At 44.8% G+C, this 19,007-nt stretch overlaps 1 protein-coding gene across 9 annotated transcripts in view; it reads left to right on the forward strand.

Annotated features, from left to right (window-relative positions):
• KDM2B (lysine demethylase 2B) overlaps positions 1–19,007 on the forward strand; it is a 336,356-nt gene that overhangs the window by 161,677 nt on the left and 155,672 nt on the right. For all 9 annotated transcript variants that reach the window (XM_033955541.1, XM_033955539.1, XM_033955538.1 and 6 more), the window contains one exon: positions 11,776–12,230. In XM_033955541.1, the coding sequence (XP_033811432.1) occupies positions 11,776–12,230 (455 nt within the window). The remainder of the gene's footprint in view (positions 1–11,775; positions 12,231–19,007) is intronic.

Below are 19,007 nucleotides of genomic sequence, written 5' to 3' on the forward strand. Positions count from 1 at the left end.
GACCGGCGGTTAAAGAACTGTGCTTTAAATCATACTGTGTCCTGGACTCTTGTCCCCCAGAGATTATGAAAGCAGCTCCACTAGGCTTTAAATTATCCCTATTGAATTATCTAACTAATAACCTAAACAATGGAAAATTCCTCACCAATAATGGTCATATTATAATAACCCCAATCCCAAAAAGTTGTAAAGAATCAGCAACATCAATAACCAACTATAGACCAGTAGCATCTATTCCATTTATGGTAAAAATCATGGAAGGATTGGTACACACCCAACTAATGGAATATCTCGACCAATTCTTTCTTCTGCACGAAACTCAATCTGGTTTTAGGCCTCTATTTAGCACTGAAACAGTAATTGCGGCCATTCTGGACAATTTGCGTTACTTGTTCAGTAAGGGCCTCAACGCCCTAATCATGCAATTTGACATGAGTTCTGCCTTTGATTTGGTGGACCATGGAAAACTGTTACAATGCCTAGACGCAATCGGAATCAGAGGAGAGGTACTGAACTGGTTTCGAGATTTCCTTATATCACGCACCTACCAAGTCTGTTTTAATCACGATCTCTCAGACACAAGGATTACCGCTATCCCCTTTGCTCTTCAATGTTTACATGACCTCATTGGGTGCACAACTGTCCCAGCTGGGGATAAAACTATTTAGCTACACTGACGACTTCACGATAATTATTACATTCACCAACTCTGTCTCAGAAGTCACCCCCAAAGCAACAGTACTAAATCGGATGGAGCAATGGATGACTGAATTTAGACTAAAACTAAACTCAGAGAAAACAAAATTTTTCATAGCATCACCATACCCACTTGACACTAAAGCACCAATGTGCATCAATAACCTTAGTTATCCCATTCAACCCACTATGAAGATATTGGGAGTAACACTGGATCAGAACCTGACATGAAAGACCAAGTAGACTCCTTGATCAGCAAAATCTTTCTCACCCTCTGGAAGCTTTGGTCTATCAGAGCTTACTTCGATGTCTCATCATTTCGAATTCTAGTACAATCCCTTATACTAAGTCAACTAGATTATTGTAACATTGCCTACTTGGCACTCCCCCAGAAGTATATGCGGCGATTGCAACTAGTTCAAAATGCAGCGGTTAGACTACTTTGTGGATTGAAGAAGTTTGATCACGTGACACCTTCCTATCGACTTTTACACTGGTTGCCGATGGAGGCAAGTGTGAAATTCAAGTTTGGTTGTTTTTGCTTCAAGGTACTTTGTGGCTTAGCCCCTAAATACATAACAGACCTTTTCTCTTTCACAACCAAGAGACACAAGCGAAGCTCACACTCGAACTTTGTTTCTCCACTGGTTAGAGGTTGTAAATTTAAAAGTCATCACCAACATCTTTTTGCACATAAAGCAGCATTATGGGGTAAAGACCTTGAACAATTGCTTGTGCCTACTACCTATGGGGAATTCAGGAAACTCCTAAAAACACATTACATTACATTACATTAGTGATTTCTATTCCGCTTGTACCTTGCGGTTCAAAGCGGATTACATAAGAAGAAGCTGGACATTTCCAGGAGGGTACGTGACATTTAGGGAAGACATAGTTACAGAATGAGTATAGACTTGGTAACATTGGATGAAAGCAGTTATATTACATTACATATCAAATCTTTTTCCAGGCGTTGGTAGGTAATATGAATCGGTAGGATGAATTAGGTTTTTGTTTTTGTTTTAATTTTTATTTTTTTTTTATTTTTATTTTTGGTCGGTTGAGGATATGGTGTCAGGGAGTGGGTAACCTGGTCGGTGTATGTGGAAGAGGAGATTAGGTGTTTTGAATATGCTTTTTGAAAAGTAGCGTTTTGAGTTCTTTGCGGAATGCTTTGAAGTCAGATGTTGAGGTTAACAATCTGGTTATGGAGGGTTCGAGTTTTGCTGCATGCGTTGCTATGAGGTTATCGTAAAGCTTTTTACGATGAGTGCCGTTGAGTGGTGGGTATGAGAATGGTGTCAGTGTTCTTCTTATTCTGGGTGGAAGGTTACGGTGTAGGCGATCGATTAGATAGGCAGGTGCTGTACCGTTGAGTACATCTGTTCCTGAAACACTTAGGAAACCAATCTATACAATCTTAGTCCTCAACAAACGATCGCTAGAACTAACAATCACTAAGTCTGTACTTTGTTTATTCCATTCAATCTGTAACATTTGTAATCATTGTAAACCACATAGAACTTAACAGTCCTGCGGTATTTAAACTGTTATTATTATTATTATAAATCCCCGGGACAGGATGGCATTCATCCGAGGGTCATCAAGGAACTGAAAGGGACCATAGCTGAACTGCTTCAACTAATAGCCAATCTGTTGATCAAAACGGGAAAGATTCTAGAGGACTGGAAGGTGGCAAATGCTACGATGATCTTCAAAATAGGTTCGAGGGGAGACCCGGGAAACTACAGACCAGTGAGTCTGACCTAGAGAGCTGCACGGGGACAACGGGAATCCCGCAGGACCCATGGGTTCCCCCTTCGGGTCGCGGGGATCCCGTGGGGACGCCCCCCTAGGGTCGTGGGGATCCCGTGGGGACGCCCCCTAGGGTCGCGGGGTTCCTGTGTGGTTGGATGCGAGGCTCGTCTTTTTTCTACCTGCCCTGCCGCAACACACAGCCGATCGGAACGGAAGTCTTCCACGATGTCAGCGCTGACGTCTGAATGAGGGCTTAAGCAAAGCCCTCCCTCCCTCCGTCAGCGCTGACATCGGGAAGACTTTCGTTCCAATCAGCTGTGTGCTGCGATCGGCAGTGGCGTACCAAGGGGGGGCAGGGAGGGCGGTCCGCCCCAGGTGCAGCCATGGGGGGGTGCACAGACAGCCAGGTCCCCTTACCTTTGTGGCGCTTCCTCCGACTGACCGACAACAGGCCCAGAACAGAACAGGCCCGGTCCGACAAACCACCCTGCCCTGTAGCCGCGAATCTAAATTACTTTCTTACAGCAGCTTCAATGCTGCAGCTGCTGTAAGAAGGTAATTTAGATTCGTGGCTACAGGACAGGGAGGTTTGTCGGACCGGGCCTGTTCTGTTGTCAGTCGGGCAGGGAAGCGCCACAAAGGTAAGGGGCAGGGAGGGAGAAAGGGAGGAAAGGTGGAGTGGAGAGGAAAAGACGCTTAAGGTAAAACTGAGGGGGGAGAAGGACGCTGAAAGCACTGGGGAAGACAAAGGGGTTGAGGAGGACGCTGAAAGGACATGGGGAAGATGGGGAGGGGGAGAAGGAAGCTGAAAGGACATGGGGAAGGCGAGGGGGGAGAAGGACGCTAAAATGACATGGGGAAGACGGGGGGGATAAGGACGCTGAAAGGACATAGGGAAGACAGAGGGGGGAGAAGGACACTGAAAGCACATGTGGAAGACAGAGGGGGGAGAAGGATGCTGACAGGACATGGGGAAGATGGGGGGAGAAGGACGCTGAAAGGAAATGGGGAAGAGAGAGTGGGGAGAAGACAGAGATGCCAGACTATGGGGGGAGCGGAGGGAAGAAGATGGGTGGAGAAGGGGGGAGAAAGGGAGAGGCACAGTAACAGAGCAAATGGAAGACGCAGAGAGAAGAGAGACAGTGGATGGAAGGAATTGAATGAGAACATGAGGAAAGCAGAAACCAGCAACAAAGGTAGGAAAAAAATTCTATTTCTCTTATTTTTTTATTTTTTTGCTTTAGGATAAAGTAGTATATTAGTTGTGTTGATAAAAATTTATAAACATTAGAGGCTCTGGTAGAAACCCGTTTACAAAGTATGTATTCTTCCCAATTAATATTTCCAAATTAATAAAGTCTTTTTGCTTATTTGTAAATGGGTTTCTACCAGAGCCTTTAATTCAGTAGCATAATTAAATGAAATAACTATTTCTGTAGTTTATAGGGACGGGTGGGGACGGAAAGAATTCTTCGCGGGGACGGATGGGATTCCTCGTGGGGACGGGTGGGATTTCTGTCCCCACGCAACTCTCTAGTCTGACTTTGGTATTGGAAAAGATGGTAGAGGCGCTGATAAAGGACCGCATCATTGATCACCTTGACAGACATAGTCTGATGAGGACCAGCCAGCATGGTTTCAGCAAAGGCAGATCTTGTTTGACAAACTTGCTGCACTTCGAGGGAGTAAACAGGCATATAGACAAGGGCAACCCGGTCAACATTATATATCTGGACTTTCAGAAGGGTTTCTGGCTGGAGCATAGGAAACAGAGAGTGGGGGTAAATGGACAATACTTGGACTGGAAGAGTGTCACCAGTGGGATGCCACAGGGCTCGGTGCTTGGACCCATGCTCTTCAACATTTTTATAAATGATCTGGACATAGGTACGATGAGCGAGATGATTAAATTTGTGGACGATATGAAGTTATTCAGAGTAATGAAGACGCAGGGGGATTGCATCGAGGAATGGGCATCGACATGGCAGAGGATCAACATGTATAAATGTAAAGTGATGCATGTCGGTAACAAAAATCTCAAGCACGAATACAGGATGTTCGAGGCGGTACTTGGAGAGACCTCCCAGAAATGGACTTGGGAATTCTGATCGACAAGTCGATGATGCTGTCTGCACAATGTGCGGCGGCGCCAAAAAGGGCGAAAATAATACTAGGAATGATAAAGAAGGGGATCACGAACAGATCGGAGAAGGTTATCATGCCACTGTACCGGGCCATGGTGCGTCCTCACCTGGAGTACTGCGTACAGCACTGGTCACCGTACATGAAGGACACTCGAAAGGGTCCAGAAAAGAGCGACTAAGATGGTTAAGGGGTTGGAGGAGCTGCCGTACAGTGAAAGATTAGAGAAACTGGGCCTCTTCTCCCTCGAACAGAGGAGATTGAGAGGGGACATGATTGAAACATTCAAGGTACTGAAGGGGATAGACTTAGTAGATAAGGACAGGTTGTTCACCCTCTCCAAGGTAGGGAGAACGAGAGGGCACTCTCTAAAGTTGAAAGGGGATAGATTCTGTAAAAACGTAAGTTCTTCTTCACCCAGAGAGTGGTAGAAAACTGGAATGCTCTTCCGGAATCTGTCATAAGGGAAAACTCCCTCCAGGGATTCAAGACAAAGTTAGACAAGTTCTTGCTGAACAAGGACGTATGCTGGTAGGGCTAGTCTCAGTTAGGGCTTTGTCTTTAACCTAAGGGCCGCCTTATGAACAGACTGCTGGGCATGAGGGACCACTGGTCTGACCCAGCAGCAGCAATTCTTTTGTTCTTATATGTCTCTTTAGCTATAAATTACAATGTTATTATTAAGACTTAGCCAAAAGGAAAGATTTATAAACTATAAAGGGATTTACCTCATGCAAAATTGTCATCTAATATAATAAAACCCTAAGCCGCGCATGCTCACTCCCACCTGCGTGCATCCGTTTTCCGTGAGATGTAGGGCACCACAGGTATGCGCGTGAATCTCTCTCTGGCCGGTCGTTAGTGTCTTTGCTCCTCTCCCCGGCACACCCAAACACCCGATCAGCCTCCCATCCCACCCTACCTTCGGCTCCCTTAGTCCCTTGCCGCTGCTCCTCTTCCTGTCCCGCGGTCCCGACAAACGTCCTTACTCCAGCAGGGGCCGCAGCACTCTAAACACGCTGCTTCGCGGCCTGCTACTGCCCTGATTTGCTCTGCCCGTCATGGCAGAGCAAATCAGGCCAGTGGAAGGCCGCGAAGCAGCGTGTTTAAAGTGCTGCGGCCCCTACTGGTGTAAGAACGTTTGTCGGGACCGCGGGAAGGGGGCGGCAAGGAACTAAGGGAGCAGAGAGTTGAAATATATTTCTTTCAGCTAGCATTTGACGACAGGTAGTTCTATAGAAAATGAACTGCCACTTACTGGGACAAGCCACTGATTTTCTGGACATGATGCTGAAAATCTTTACTGACTGTTCTGGCACTATCAAGAAGAATCAACATGAGAAAGGTCTCCACGAAGATACCAAAGGCAAACAAACAGTGGTGATCATCAAATGAAGAGGTGAAATGGTCAGCAGATTCATTCAAAAATCTTTAAATGGTGAGAACAGGACCCAATATGGGGGCAGCTTTGGGGGAGGGGTGTGCTGCGAGGCAGACAGCTTTGCTTGGGGGGGAGGGAAGACAGAAGGGGGGCCATGGAGACACAGTCAGGGAGGAACTGGAGGGGGAGAGGGAAAGGGGGCTGCTTTGGGGGAGGGGTGTTCTGGGAGTCAGACAGCTTTGCTTGGGGGGGGGGGGAGACAGAAGGGGGCCACGGAGAGAGAGTCAGGGAGGAACTGGAGGCCGAGAGGGAAAGCAGGCTGCTTTGGGGGGAGGGGTGTGTTGGGAGGCAGACAGCTTTGCTTGGGGGAGGGGAGACAGAAGGGGGCCACAGAGAGACAGTCAGGGAGGAACTGGAGGGGGAGAGGGATAGGGGGCTGCTTTCTAGCACCCGTTAATGTAACGGGCTTTAACACTAGTTTCTTTAATAAGACATTAACTTTTTTTTTTTTTTTGAGGCCCTCCAAGTACCTACAAATTCAAAATGTGGCCCTGCAAAGGGTTTGAGTTTGAGACCACAGATCTGGAGGAAAAGTAAAGATTCACTTTTTAAAGGCATCCACTCTTCTTAAAGCTACTTCACCCCTCTTGGCAGGTTTTTCACTTTGGGCAGAATCAAATATATTAGCTAATAGAAAGCAAGCATAGGTAGATCATTTACTAACTAGTCCAACAGAAGCATGTATTCTGGTAGACTGCCATGGCCGTTCACAACCCAGCAGCGAGAGAAACGGTGGGGTGTCCTCTGTAAGAGCTGCAAAATATTAGGCCCTGGTCTGATGCTCGCTGGGTCAGAGCCTGAAACCCGAGGTACCTAAAGAAGGACACATTGGTTGTGCAGGGCTTCTCCAACTTGTCTTAGAGACTCCCACGCACTCTGGTTTTCTGAATATGCAGAACATATATTAGCATACATCAGTAGGTGCTAAATGGTCAGCTGCACTCTGGAAATGCCTTTCTTCCGGACTTGCAAGTGTCCAGCTGGCTGCCTCCGGCTGCTCCTGCGGCCCTTGCACAGACAAAGAGAACATCGCACCTCGGGCTGGCTTCTTGCATTCGCTTCCTCCTCTACGTGCTGCTCTGACCTTCGTCTCTTCCACCGCCAGGTGTGGGCCTAGGGCGCTCTCCACCCCCCCCCCCCCCCGCGAGGCCTTTCTTCCCGGCCCGGCTCCCCGACGGAGCCTTACAGTCGGCAGCAGCTGCTCGAGATATGTGGTAGGCCGGGCTCCGGGTGGGGCCTCCTTCCCGCGGTCCGTCGCGAACGGCTCCACATGCACCCGGGGGGGGGGGGGGGGGTGATGAACACGGCACAGTAAGCAGCTGCAGCACGCGAGAATGGAGAGAAGCCATTTCCCCAAGGTCAGAGCATATCTCCTGAGTCGGGGCTCTCCGCTCCCAGAGAGCTGCTGGGTTGGGGGGAGCAGGAAACGTAGATGAGAATGAGCGATAATTGCCCTGCCCTCCCGCCAGCGAGCTGCTCTTGTAGTGGAGGCGGCCGCACGTTTATTTCTGAGAGGGGAACTGGCATTCCGGTGTTTCATCAAATGACTAATTGGATCCTGCTTGCACAGAATCACATTTCTTAGTTTTATTATATCCCCGATGCGTAGGATTAGGTTTGGCCGTACTACCTAAATCTGAATTCCAGGCAAGGGCATGGAATGTTGTGGTGTTGCATTATACATATCTTGTACAGGTAAAATACACGTTTTGCAAGAGACGCTTGTTCTTTCGTGTTTCTGATTTTAATGTACCCATGAGCTTTCCACTTCTACAGCTCCCAGCGACTGCCCTGATTATCTGATGGATAACCCCAATCTCCTAGGCTGCTCATTCTTTCTTGTGTGTTTTTGGTATCCTTAAATGTTCTGCTAAGGCCTGCAGCCTGGGGTTTTAAGGGAAGCAAGTGGATATGTGAGATAGGCAAAGGCAAGGGTGGGATGACTATTGGTATTAAGTAGTGGAAAGATGGGGTGCTCCATTTTTACATTTATTGCATTAATTTCCACATAAGTTTATGTGAAATTAAATAACACGAGGATGATTTTTGAAAGGCTTACTGCATGCAGAACCTGGTTTTACATGCATTAAGTGGGCTGTGCAAAATGCACGGCCATATATACTTAAATATAAACTGAGATTTTTGGCCCCAAAAATGGGGGTCCCGGTTTATATTCAGGTCAGCGCTGACCCTCCCCCCCTCCTCCCGAACCTTTTTGCAGGCTTCTGCTGGGCCTGCCATGAGACCTGGTGGACCAGCGGTAGCCAGGACAGGAGGCATCCCTCCTGCCCCAGCTAATTCTAATCATTTTTACTTCCCTCCTGCCTCTCCCACATACCTTAAGTATCCCTGGTGGTTCAGCAGTGAATCGCGGCAGGAGCTACCTTCCTTTGCTCCTGCCCGTGCAGAACTACTAAGCTAATTGGCTGCCATGAGCTCGGGTCCGACACAAGATTCCATTTGCACACCACATATGATTATTTGTACAGACTATCAGTTACATATGGATATTGAGAGATTTTTATCTGGATTTTCATCATTTCATGACTCCTGAGACAATTTTTTGTTTTTGGACTTACCAGTATCTTTGGAACATACCGTATTTTTTGCTCCATAAGATGCACTTTTTTCCCACCCAAAAGTGGGTGGAAATGTAGGTGCATCTTATGGAGCAAATAGCAATGTTTTAAACAACCCCCCTCCCCCCCCTCGGTACCTTTGTTTTAAAATTCCGGTGGTCCAGCGCTGTAAAGCAGAAAAGGATGCCAGAACTTACTCCCCTCAAGACCAGGTCTGGAAGCTGCCGGGACACACAGATGCTTGAGCCCCTCGGCTTACTGCTGCAGCGACATCCCTCACTGGACGGCTGCCTCTCTTATGGCAGAGCGGTGCACAAGGCAGGCGTGAGCTTTTCGCACTGCTGCCTGGTCCTTCACCATTCCCTGAATGGCTTCCGTTAGGCGAGGGGAGTGAGTAAGGGTGCTGGATGCAGAGCCTGGAGAGCAGCAAGGGAGATGGAATAGGATGCACCATCTGGCAAAGCAATGCACTTGAATATTAAACCTCACTGGTTTATATAAGTCAACTTTTTTTCCTTTTTTTTTGGGGGGGGGGAAAGGTTACCTCGGTTTATATTCAGGTCAGTTTATATTCGAGTATATGCGGTATATGAAAGTATGTACATGGTGTGATCCTATATATAGTTGTATACCGTATTTTTCGCTCCATAAGACGCACCTGACCATAAGATGCACCCACCTCTAGAGGAGGAAAAAACAAGAAAAAAAATTCTGAACCAAATTGTGTTCCCTGTACCTTGTCCTCCCTCTGGTGGTCTAGTGGTAGGCTGGGACAGGGTACAGGGCACATCTAGTGGTGGGCACGTCTAATGGTAGGCAGCTCCAAGTCAGCCCCAAGCCAGCCAGCCCCAGGCAAGCCCCCCATACCTTTTAAAATTCTGCCTCCATCATTTCCAGACGGTTTCGCTCTCTCCCTGCCTGCCACGGCAGCCTTCGCTCTTCTGAGCTCCTCATTTCCTGGCCAGCAGTGAAACAGATCAGCGTAGCCATCAGGAGCAAGCTTTACGCTCTCCCGCTCGACCCCATGCTGCTTTCTGATTGGCTGCTGTAGGTTCTCGCGAGTACCTACGGCAGCCATTCGGAAAGCAGCGCAGGGCCGAGTGGGAGAGCGTAATGTTTGCCCCTGACGGCCGCGCTGCTGATATTTTTTGCCACTGGCTGGGAAATGAGCTGGCTGGACGCTGGACCACCAGGTAAAGAACAAGGAACGGTAACGGTAGACATACGGACTGGAGTGGGGGGGGGTTAAAAAAAAAGGTGGTGTGGCGGCAGCGGGTGGGTGGGTTTAAAAATGAGGTTCGGCGGCAGCGGGCGGGTGGGTTTAGAAAGGTGGTACGGAGGGCGGGTTTTACAATGTTATGGGGGGAGGGTAACAAAATTTGTACTTTCGCTTCATAAGACACACCGAGATTTCCACCCACTTTGGGGAAAAAGTGCGTCTTATGGAGTGAAAAATATGGTACATGTATAAAGTAGGCATTCCTGGAAAGAGAGCTAGATGGAGTTTGAGATTTGCTTGCTTGCTTATTTATTTATATATCTATCCCGTTCTTCCCAAAGAGCTCAGAATGGGTTACAAGTTAAACATACAAATATACAGTATACAGGTTACAATTTGCCATAGTTAAAGTACAAGTTTTTATCCTAACGTGACTCATATTAGGGATCTAAAACCAATATACGTAATACTGTAGAATCTCAGCTATCTGGCACCCACGGGGCTTGATGGATACCAGATAACTGGTTTTCTGGTTAATTGAGAATGTGTTAGAAGCTTTGTCTAACAGTCTCAATTTCCTCCCCCCCCCTGCCCTGAAGCATCAGCATGACAGCTGCAAAGCCCTCCTCCTTCATTCCCTCAAGCCCCTTAATGGCAGAAGCAAGCGGTGTCTTGAGCTGCAAATCCCCTCGCTCCCTTTCTCCCTTCCTTACCTGAGCATAGCCGGTCAGCAGGAGGCAGCCTCAAAACAGAAGTGACTTGTCAGAGGAAAGGCCTTGCCAGGGCTGACCTCGAACAGCCTGTTTTTGAGACTGCCTCCTGCTGACCAGCTGTGCTTGGGTAAGAGAGGGAGGGAGCAAGGAGTTTGGCAGCTTAGGACAACTACCTGCTTCTGCCACTAAGGCGCTTGAGGTAGGAGGGCTGTGTGGCTCAGGACTGCTGCCACACTGGTGCTTCGGGGTGGTAGGGAGGGGGTTCCTCAGTTGCTTTGGGGGCTTGAGGGAGAGGGGATTTGCGGCTCAGGACGGTGTCACTAGTGCTGCTGGTCGGTCGGGAGGTGGGGTTTGCGACTCAGGACCGCCATCACTTGTAGGTCTTCGGTGCTTGAGGGATATGGGGGGGTGGTAATTTACAGTTCAGCACTGCTGCCACTGATGCTTCAAGGGTTTATTATTTTTTTTTTTTAACCTGCAGATTTTTTGCTGGTTGGTTGAGAGTGCTGTTAACCGAGATTCTAATGTGTCCAGTTTACAGATTATAATATGTCATAGTGCAAGGTTTTTCAATACACGTTTCATCCTAACGTGACATACCAAGGATCTAGTAACAATATACATTTCTTTGTAATCCATCGGTTGTGGGCAGGAGAGTTAGGTGATGAGGTATGTATGTATTGCTTTTCTAAAAGTTCAGGAGTCCTTCAAGGAATCTGATCTGTGGGGGTAGTTGATTCCAGTGGCTCGGTATGAATTGGGAGTAGGAATGTTTGTCGTTTTGCAGTTGAAGGGCACAACAAGGGGGCCTTTTTGAGGAATATTTAATCCTGGGAGCGGGGGGACCTTTTCGGTATATACGGAGGAAGCTTGGTCATCATGTAGGCTGGTGCCATGTCATGTGAGGACTTGAACGCTAGCATCACAGGCCCTTGAAGACACGACGTTTGGCTAGGGGCAGCCAGTGAACGATAAAAGAGCCTGCGAGACAGGGTCACGGTGGTTTTTTTTTTTTTTAAATACCTGTAAGAAAAAGTAAATCACAAAAAATTCCAATGCAGGTTGATTTTTTTTTTTTTGTGTGTGTGTGTGTTTTTTAAATATTTTTCTTTGTTTGCATGTTATTTCTGTATCAGTAAAGTGAAAGTTTTGTGTGATTGCTAATCCTATTCAGTTTTGCTGTGAGCAAAGTGAATAAGTTATGCTGTTTATTTTATTGTCTTCTAGATGTAACCAGAAAACCCAGTATAGACAGTTTTTCCTCTGATTCCTGGGTAGACATGGATGAAGGATCGTGTGAAGCACATGCTCACGAGGAGAAGGATGACAACACGGAAAAAAGCCTGAAATCCTCAGCAGATGGCTGCTCTTCACCTAATAGCACACACTCTGAAGGGAGGGAGGCAGCAGGACTAAAACCAAAAGAAACTGGAATGAGGTATCTCAAAAGGACTTTGTCCAATGAGTCAAATGACAGTATGAAGTCCACAACCCCAATAGACTATCCCAAAACACCAACGGGCTCCCCAGCAACAGAGGTGGCTACCAGGTGGACTCATCTCACAGAGTTTGAACTGAAGGGGCTGAAAGCACTAGTAGAAAAACTTGAATCGCTACCTGAGAATAGAAAATGTGTTCCAGAAGGTATTGAGAATCCTCAGGCTCTCCTGGAAGACATGAAGGTTTGTAAGACTCTGTTATATCAACATTGCAAAAGGAAATATTTTGTGAGGTAAACTCAATAAGCCATAGCACTGACAAAGTCTGTGTACACTGCAACTATGTAGTCACACATTCAGTCATACTTGTGCCTCAATTACTCTGCAGAATGTATCTTTCTGCAATGATTAGAGCATGCATTTTCAACTTGATTTGACTGGGGTGGTTGTGTGGGGTTAGCATTGTTTGACTTTATTCCTCATCTACTAAAGCTGCATAAACCAAGATTCCCACAACCCAGTTGCTGCTTTACTTGAGACTAAGGTCTGAGAGACACAGAGCTCTGTTCAGGGTTTTGCTTTTATATATATATATATATATATATATATATATATATATATATATATATAAAACTCTCTTCCATAAGAGTTTCAGGGAAAGAAATGTGTATGAGCCAGTGTGACCAGGTCACACAATGACCTACCTGTTTTTGTAGCTGATAGTACTGGTTCTGGAATTAAATGCCTGTTTTCATAATTTCTTTCGGCAATAGAGTAGACACCCCGGATGGTGTGAATGACATGAAGAAACCGAAATTTAGCAGCTAAAACTTATTGCTAAGAAATGCAAGGTCATGCATTAGGGCTGCAAAAACCCAAAGGAACAATACAGTTTAGGGGGTGAAGAACTTTTGTGCACGACAGAAGAGCGGGACTTGGGTGTGATTGTATGTGATAATCTTAAGGTGGCCAAACAGGTTGAAAAGGTGATGGCGAAAGCTAGAAGGATGTTAGGGTGCATAGGAAGAGGTATGACCAGTAGAAAAAATGGAGGTATTGACGCCCCTGTATAAGACTTTGGCGAGATCTCATTTAGAATATTGTGTACATTTCTGGAGACTGCATTTTCAAAAAGATATAAAAAGGATGGAGTCTGTCCAGAGAAAGGCTACTAAAATGGTGAACATAAGAAATGCCTTCACCAGATCAGACCCTAGGTCCATCTAGTCCGGCGACCCGCACACGCGGAGGCCAAGCTAGGTGTTCTCTACTGGACACCTTGTTTACCCGTGTTCCTCAATGTGATTTGCATGAAGCTATGCATCCAACTTGCCCTTAAATCCCAGAATGGTGGTCTCTGTCACAACCTCCTCCGGGAGAGCATTCCAGGCGTCCACCACTCGCTGTGTGAAGCAGAACTTCTGGATATTAGTCCTGAGTCTGCCTCCCCTAAGTTTTAATCCATGACCTCTTGTTCGAGTCACTGTTGACAATGTGAATAACGAAGATTCTTGCTCCATTTTGTCGAAACCTTTTAGTATTTTAAAAGTCTCTATCATATCCCCTCGCAGCCTTCACTTCTGGAGGGTAAACAATCCCAGTTTATCGAGGCGTTCTTCGTAACTCAAATTCTTCATACCATCTATTAGTTTTGTGGCTCGTCTCTGCACCCTCTCTAGTAGGGTTATATCTTTCTTTAGGTAGGGAGACCAGTGTTGGACACAGTATTCCAAGTGTGGTCTGACCATTGCTCTATAAAGCGGCATTATGACATCCGCCGATCTACTCGTGATGCCCTTCTTTATCATACCAAGCATCCTGTTTGCTTTCTTTGCCGCCACTGCGCATTGAGCCGACGGCTTCAGGGTCCTGTCTATCAGTACCCCCAGGTCCCTTTCTTGTTCGCTCTTGCCCAATGTTACACCTAACATTTTATATTCTTGTTCTTTGTTATGCCTTCCCAGGTGCATCACTTTGCATTTTTCTATATTAAATTTCATCTGCCACTTTTCCGCCCATTTCTCCAGTTGGTTCAAATCTCTTTGAAGTGCGTCTCTGTCTATTTGCGACCCAACTGCCCGACATAGTTTTGTGTCATCTGCAAACTTGATTATGTTACTTGTTGTTTCCTCTTCTAGGTCATTTATGTAGATATTGAACAAGATGGGCCCAAGAACCGATCCCTGGGGCACCTTCTCCCAGTCCGAGAACTTCCCATTTATGCCCACCCTTTGCAATCTGTTTTCCAACCATCCGCCTATCCATCTTAGTATATCCCCATTTATTCCATGTCTTTGTAGTTTCCTCATGAGCCTTGCATGTGGTACCTTGTCGAATGCTTTCTGGAAGTCCAAGTATACGATATCCACCGGTTCTCCACTATCAATATGTTGGTTCACCTTCTCAAAAAATTGAAGCAAATTTGTCAAACATGACTTCCACTTCCTGAAACCGTGTTGACTAGCTCTCATCAGGTCATGATTATCCAGGTGCTGCACTATGCTATCTTTGATTAGTGCTTCAACCATCTTCCCAGGAACCGACGTAAGACTCACAGGTCGGTAGTTTCCTGGTTCTCCCCTTGATCCCTTTTTAAAGATTGGGATGACATTTGCTATCCTCCAGTCGTCTGGTATTTGTCCGGTTCTAATTGACAAGTTGGCTAGGGATTGTAACAGTTCTCCGATTTCTACCTTAAGCTCCTTAAGCACTCTCGGGTGAATTCCATCCGGTCCAGGGGATTTATCACTTTTTAGTTTATCGATCTGATAGTATATCATGTCCAAATCTACATTCACTGTGGTGAGGCTTTTCTCAATTTCTCCCTTGAATACTCTCCCTGGTTCAGGTATTGTTGCAGTGTTCTCTTTCGTAAAGACAGACGCAAAGAATGAATTTAGTCTATCTGCAATCTGTTTGTCTTCCTTGATGTACCCTTTCTTTCCTAGGTCGTCGAGAGGGCCCACTGCCTCTTGTGCTTGTTTTTTTTCCTTTTATATATCTAAAAAAGGGCTTGAAGTTCTTGGCTTCCTGCGCAATCTTTTCCTCATAGACCTTTTTTGCCTCTCTTACCGCCTTGTGACACTTCTTCTGGTCAACCTTGTGAATGTTCCAGACCTCAGTTGTTTGTTCCTGTTTCCATTTTTTAAACGAGTTTCTCTTTTCCCTTATCGCATCTTTCACCTCCTTAGTTAGCCAAGCTGGTTCTCTTTTGTTCTTATTTTTCCTTCCTTTGGATATCTGTGGGATGTAGAGATTCTGCGCTTCAATGATGGTATTTTTTAGTAGGGACCATGCTTGTTCGATCGTTTTGAGTTTATCCGTCCTTTTCTTGAGCCGCTTTTTTACCATGGCTCTCATGTTGTCATATTTCCCTTTTCTGAAGTTAAAGGTTGTGGTTTGAATCTTGGTTCGTTTCCTCTTCCCGATGCCTATTTTAAAGTTGATCATGCTGTGATCGCTCGTCCCCAGCGGGACTATGACTTCTACTTCCGATGTCCTTCCAGTTATGCCATTCAGACCAAGTCCAAAGTAGCGGTTCCTCTTGTCGGTTCTTCTATCATTTGTTCCAGGAAACAGTCCCCTACTGTTTCCAGGAATTTTGTTTCCTTGCCGCAGTTTGAGGTTCCAAGGTTCCAGTTTATTCCTGGAAAGTTAAAGTCTCCCATGATCGTTACGTTACCCATTTTACATCTATGGTTGATTTCCTCAATCATTTCAGCATCTGTTTCCTCCGTCTGTCCTGTAAAAACGGTGCATAGTCTTCGTCATAAGGAGTATAGGGACAGACTTAAAGATCTCAATCTGTATACTTTGGAGGAAAGGCAGGAGAGGGGAGATATGATAGAGACGTTTAAATACCTACATGGCGTAAATGCGCATGAGTCAAGTCTCTTTCAATTGAAAGGAAACTCTGGAATGAGAGGGCATAGGATGAAGTTAAGAGGTGATAGGCTCTGGAGTAATCAAAGAAAACCCTTTTTTTACAGAAAGGGTGGTAGATGCGTGAAACGGTCTCCCAGAAGAAGTGATAGAGACAGAGACTGTATCTGAATTCAAGAAGATGTGGGATAGGCACATGGGGATATCTCAGAGAGAGAAAGAGATAATGGTTACTGCGGATGGACAAACTAGATGGGCCTTTTGGCCTTTATCTGCCATCATGTTTCTATGAATATTGCAATGTGCCCGTGCCAACACAACTTAAGCATCATACGCATGTGTTAATGGCCATTGAGGAAACTGACTGCCATCACTAAGAAAAATAGTTTCTTAAAACACAGAAAAAGAAAAAGCTAAGACATTACGATAAAGGGGTTCCGTTTTTACTGGCATAATAACCAGGTTAAATGAAGTACTAACTGGTGTATATGTTCAGCATTGCTGTCTGTATAGGTTGTAGTGTTGAAGATAAAGCTGGCAATGTGACTGTGCTATCTTTTTACTTTAGCTCTGCTATTTAGCAAGCCTAAAATAAACGTTCAGCTTATCCGGAGAGTATTTCCACTCCCCAGATATATTTTTAACCACCATCATTTAGCATCTTTTTTTTTTTTTTTTTTTTTTTTTTATAATTTGAATACATTACAATATCCAATAATTTCAAAGGAAAAAAGGAAAAATCAGACAAGACAATGCATAATCAGATCATACATCCATAATTCCTTTTAAGCCCACATTAATGGGGAGAACATATTACTATTTCTAATCAAATAAATTCAAGAAAACTAAAGGACAATAATTCTCGGTTCGCACTAGAGAACCTTGAATCATTCCTTACTAAATGGGATATTATTTTAATTTAATTCTCCTCATATTCTCAGCTAGATGAAACAAACTCATTTCTGTTCTCTCGCAACTAAAAATTGTTGTAGTTGTATAGGATCCCAAAAGGCATACTCAATATCTTGTAACTTAACTAAACATTTACAGGGAAATTTCAGGTAAAAAGATGCCTCTAGGGCCAAAACTCTATTCTTCAATTTCAGAAATTCTTTCCTTCTCAATTGAGTGGTTCTAGAGACATCCAGAAAAATCCTAACTAAATCCCCACAAAATTTAATTAACCTGTTTTTAAAGTAAAGTTTCATTATTAACATCTTATCCATCTCGCTCATGCATGTTATCACCAGGGTGGACCGAGTCTGGATCACATCCTGTGTATCTTCCAGAAATTCGGTCAAATTTACCTCTGGTGTGGCCAGGTGGTCTACCTCCTGGGCAGATTCAATTTTTTTAAGAGGAATATAATAATAATAACTCAGTGTAATAATTTACAAGCTGTCTCGGTATCTGCTGTTAAGATTCTACAGTGATACATTTTAAAATTGAATCTATGGAGAATATGAATAGAGTAAAAAATCTCCGCTTAGTCAATTTTCCAGTAACTCATTTATTGTCACCTGAAAGTTTTTTAAAGAAGTACTGGGAATGGCTAATGCGGAGAAATTTCCAATAAATAATTTTTTTTTTTTTTATACAGACAGTATTGGGCTGTTTAATAATTTAAATGGCTCAATTATCTATTGTTGGGTTTTTAAAAAAAAAATTAATATTTATTTATTGGGATTTACCCAAGGCGGTATACAGCAGGTATAATTCAGCATGAAACTTACAATTTTGACAGCATAATAGAAGTAAAAAGACCAAATATAAATAAAGTGAATGAGGTAAACTCAAAATCAGCAAATTGAAACTTAATAATAGGATTATCATGAAACAGTTAAAAAAATATAGTGGCCTGGTGGTTAGAGCAGCTGCCTCGGCACCCTGAGGCTGTGCTTGTGGGTTCAACTCCCACTGCAGCTCCTTATGACTTTAACACTTCATTGCCCCAGGTCCAAAATAAGTACCTGTGATTTGTAATCACACAGAAAAAGTGGTATATCAAGTCCCACCCCCTTTACCCTCACTGAAATTCAAATAAGAGAGTTGTAATACAGAGTCAGTATAATGCTGTACTTATGAACACACCTAATAAGCACACATTAGAACATAGATATGATGCTAATGCTTTTTACTAGAAAACAGTTTCTCATATAACTGAGGGGATAAGCAAGTCATACGTTAGTATGAAATAAAATCAAATTTTAGAACTCTTAATTAAAAGTATTAGTATTCTGATGTTGTATAATGGTGGTGGTATACCCCAAGACCAGTTCGTTACCTCAGTTATTCTAAACCTTTCTTTGGGGACCATCAAGAAAGACACAAGAAGTGTGCGATTTAATAACAGACACCCGACGTGGCCATGTTTCGCCCTCACGCTGCTTCAGGGGTAGATGCTAAGATACAATTAAAAACAATTGTGAACAGACAAAAATTAATAGACAAAATGTCTAAGCAAAAATGCATTCTAGTGCAATAGTTGTGTCATTCTGACGGATGGGTTATATCTCCTTGTTCTTGAACAATCCCACTTTATTCCGGGACAATTGGGTTAATTTCATATACCCTCTAGGACTTTGTAGGAAGCATCAAATTTCAGAGACTTGAGCTCCACCCCTCTCACCTCAGCACTGCCCCCTCAGGATTCAGTTTTTCTTCTTAGAAGCTGGGCTGTAGGAGCTTGTCTTTTCTGCTCGTGTTTATTTTCTTTAAAATTCAGACTTTTTGTTCACAGTTTTCACCCTCATTCTGCAGAGGTTCCCTGCAGGGACAGCTCTGACTACGAGATATCACAGACCTTTGGAAAAGTCTGCTTTCAGGGGGTTGGCTGCCAGTCAGTGCACCCTTTATACAGCCTGCACTTCAAATCAGGGCTCAAAGGACACTTCCTTTGGGAGCTTGCTGACCCATAAGTAATGCCTCTGCTGGGTCAGACCTGAGGTCCATCGTGCCCAGCAGCCCGCTCACGCGGCGGTCCCAACAGGTCCAGGACCTGTGCAATGATCCTCTATTTATACCCTTCTATCCCCCTTTCCAGCAGAAAATTGTCCAATCCTTTCTTAAACCCCAATACTGTACTCTGCCCTTTTACGTCCTCTGGAAGCGCATTCCAGGTGTCCACCACACGCTGTG

This window comes from Geotrypetes seraphini, chromosome 8 (genome assembly GCF_902459505.1).
Source record: "Geotrypetes seraphini chromosome 8, aGeoSer1.1, whole genome shotgun sequence".
Taxonomy (NCBI): domain Eukaryota; kingdom Metazoa; phylum Chordata; class Amphibia; order Gymnophiona; family Dermophiidae; genus Geotrypetes; species Geotrypetes seraphini.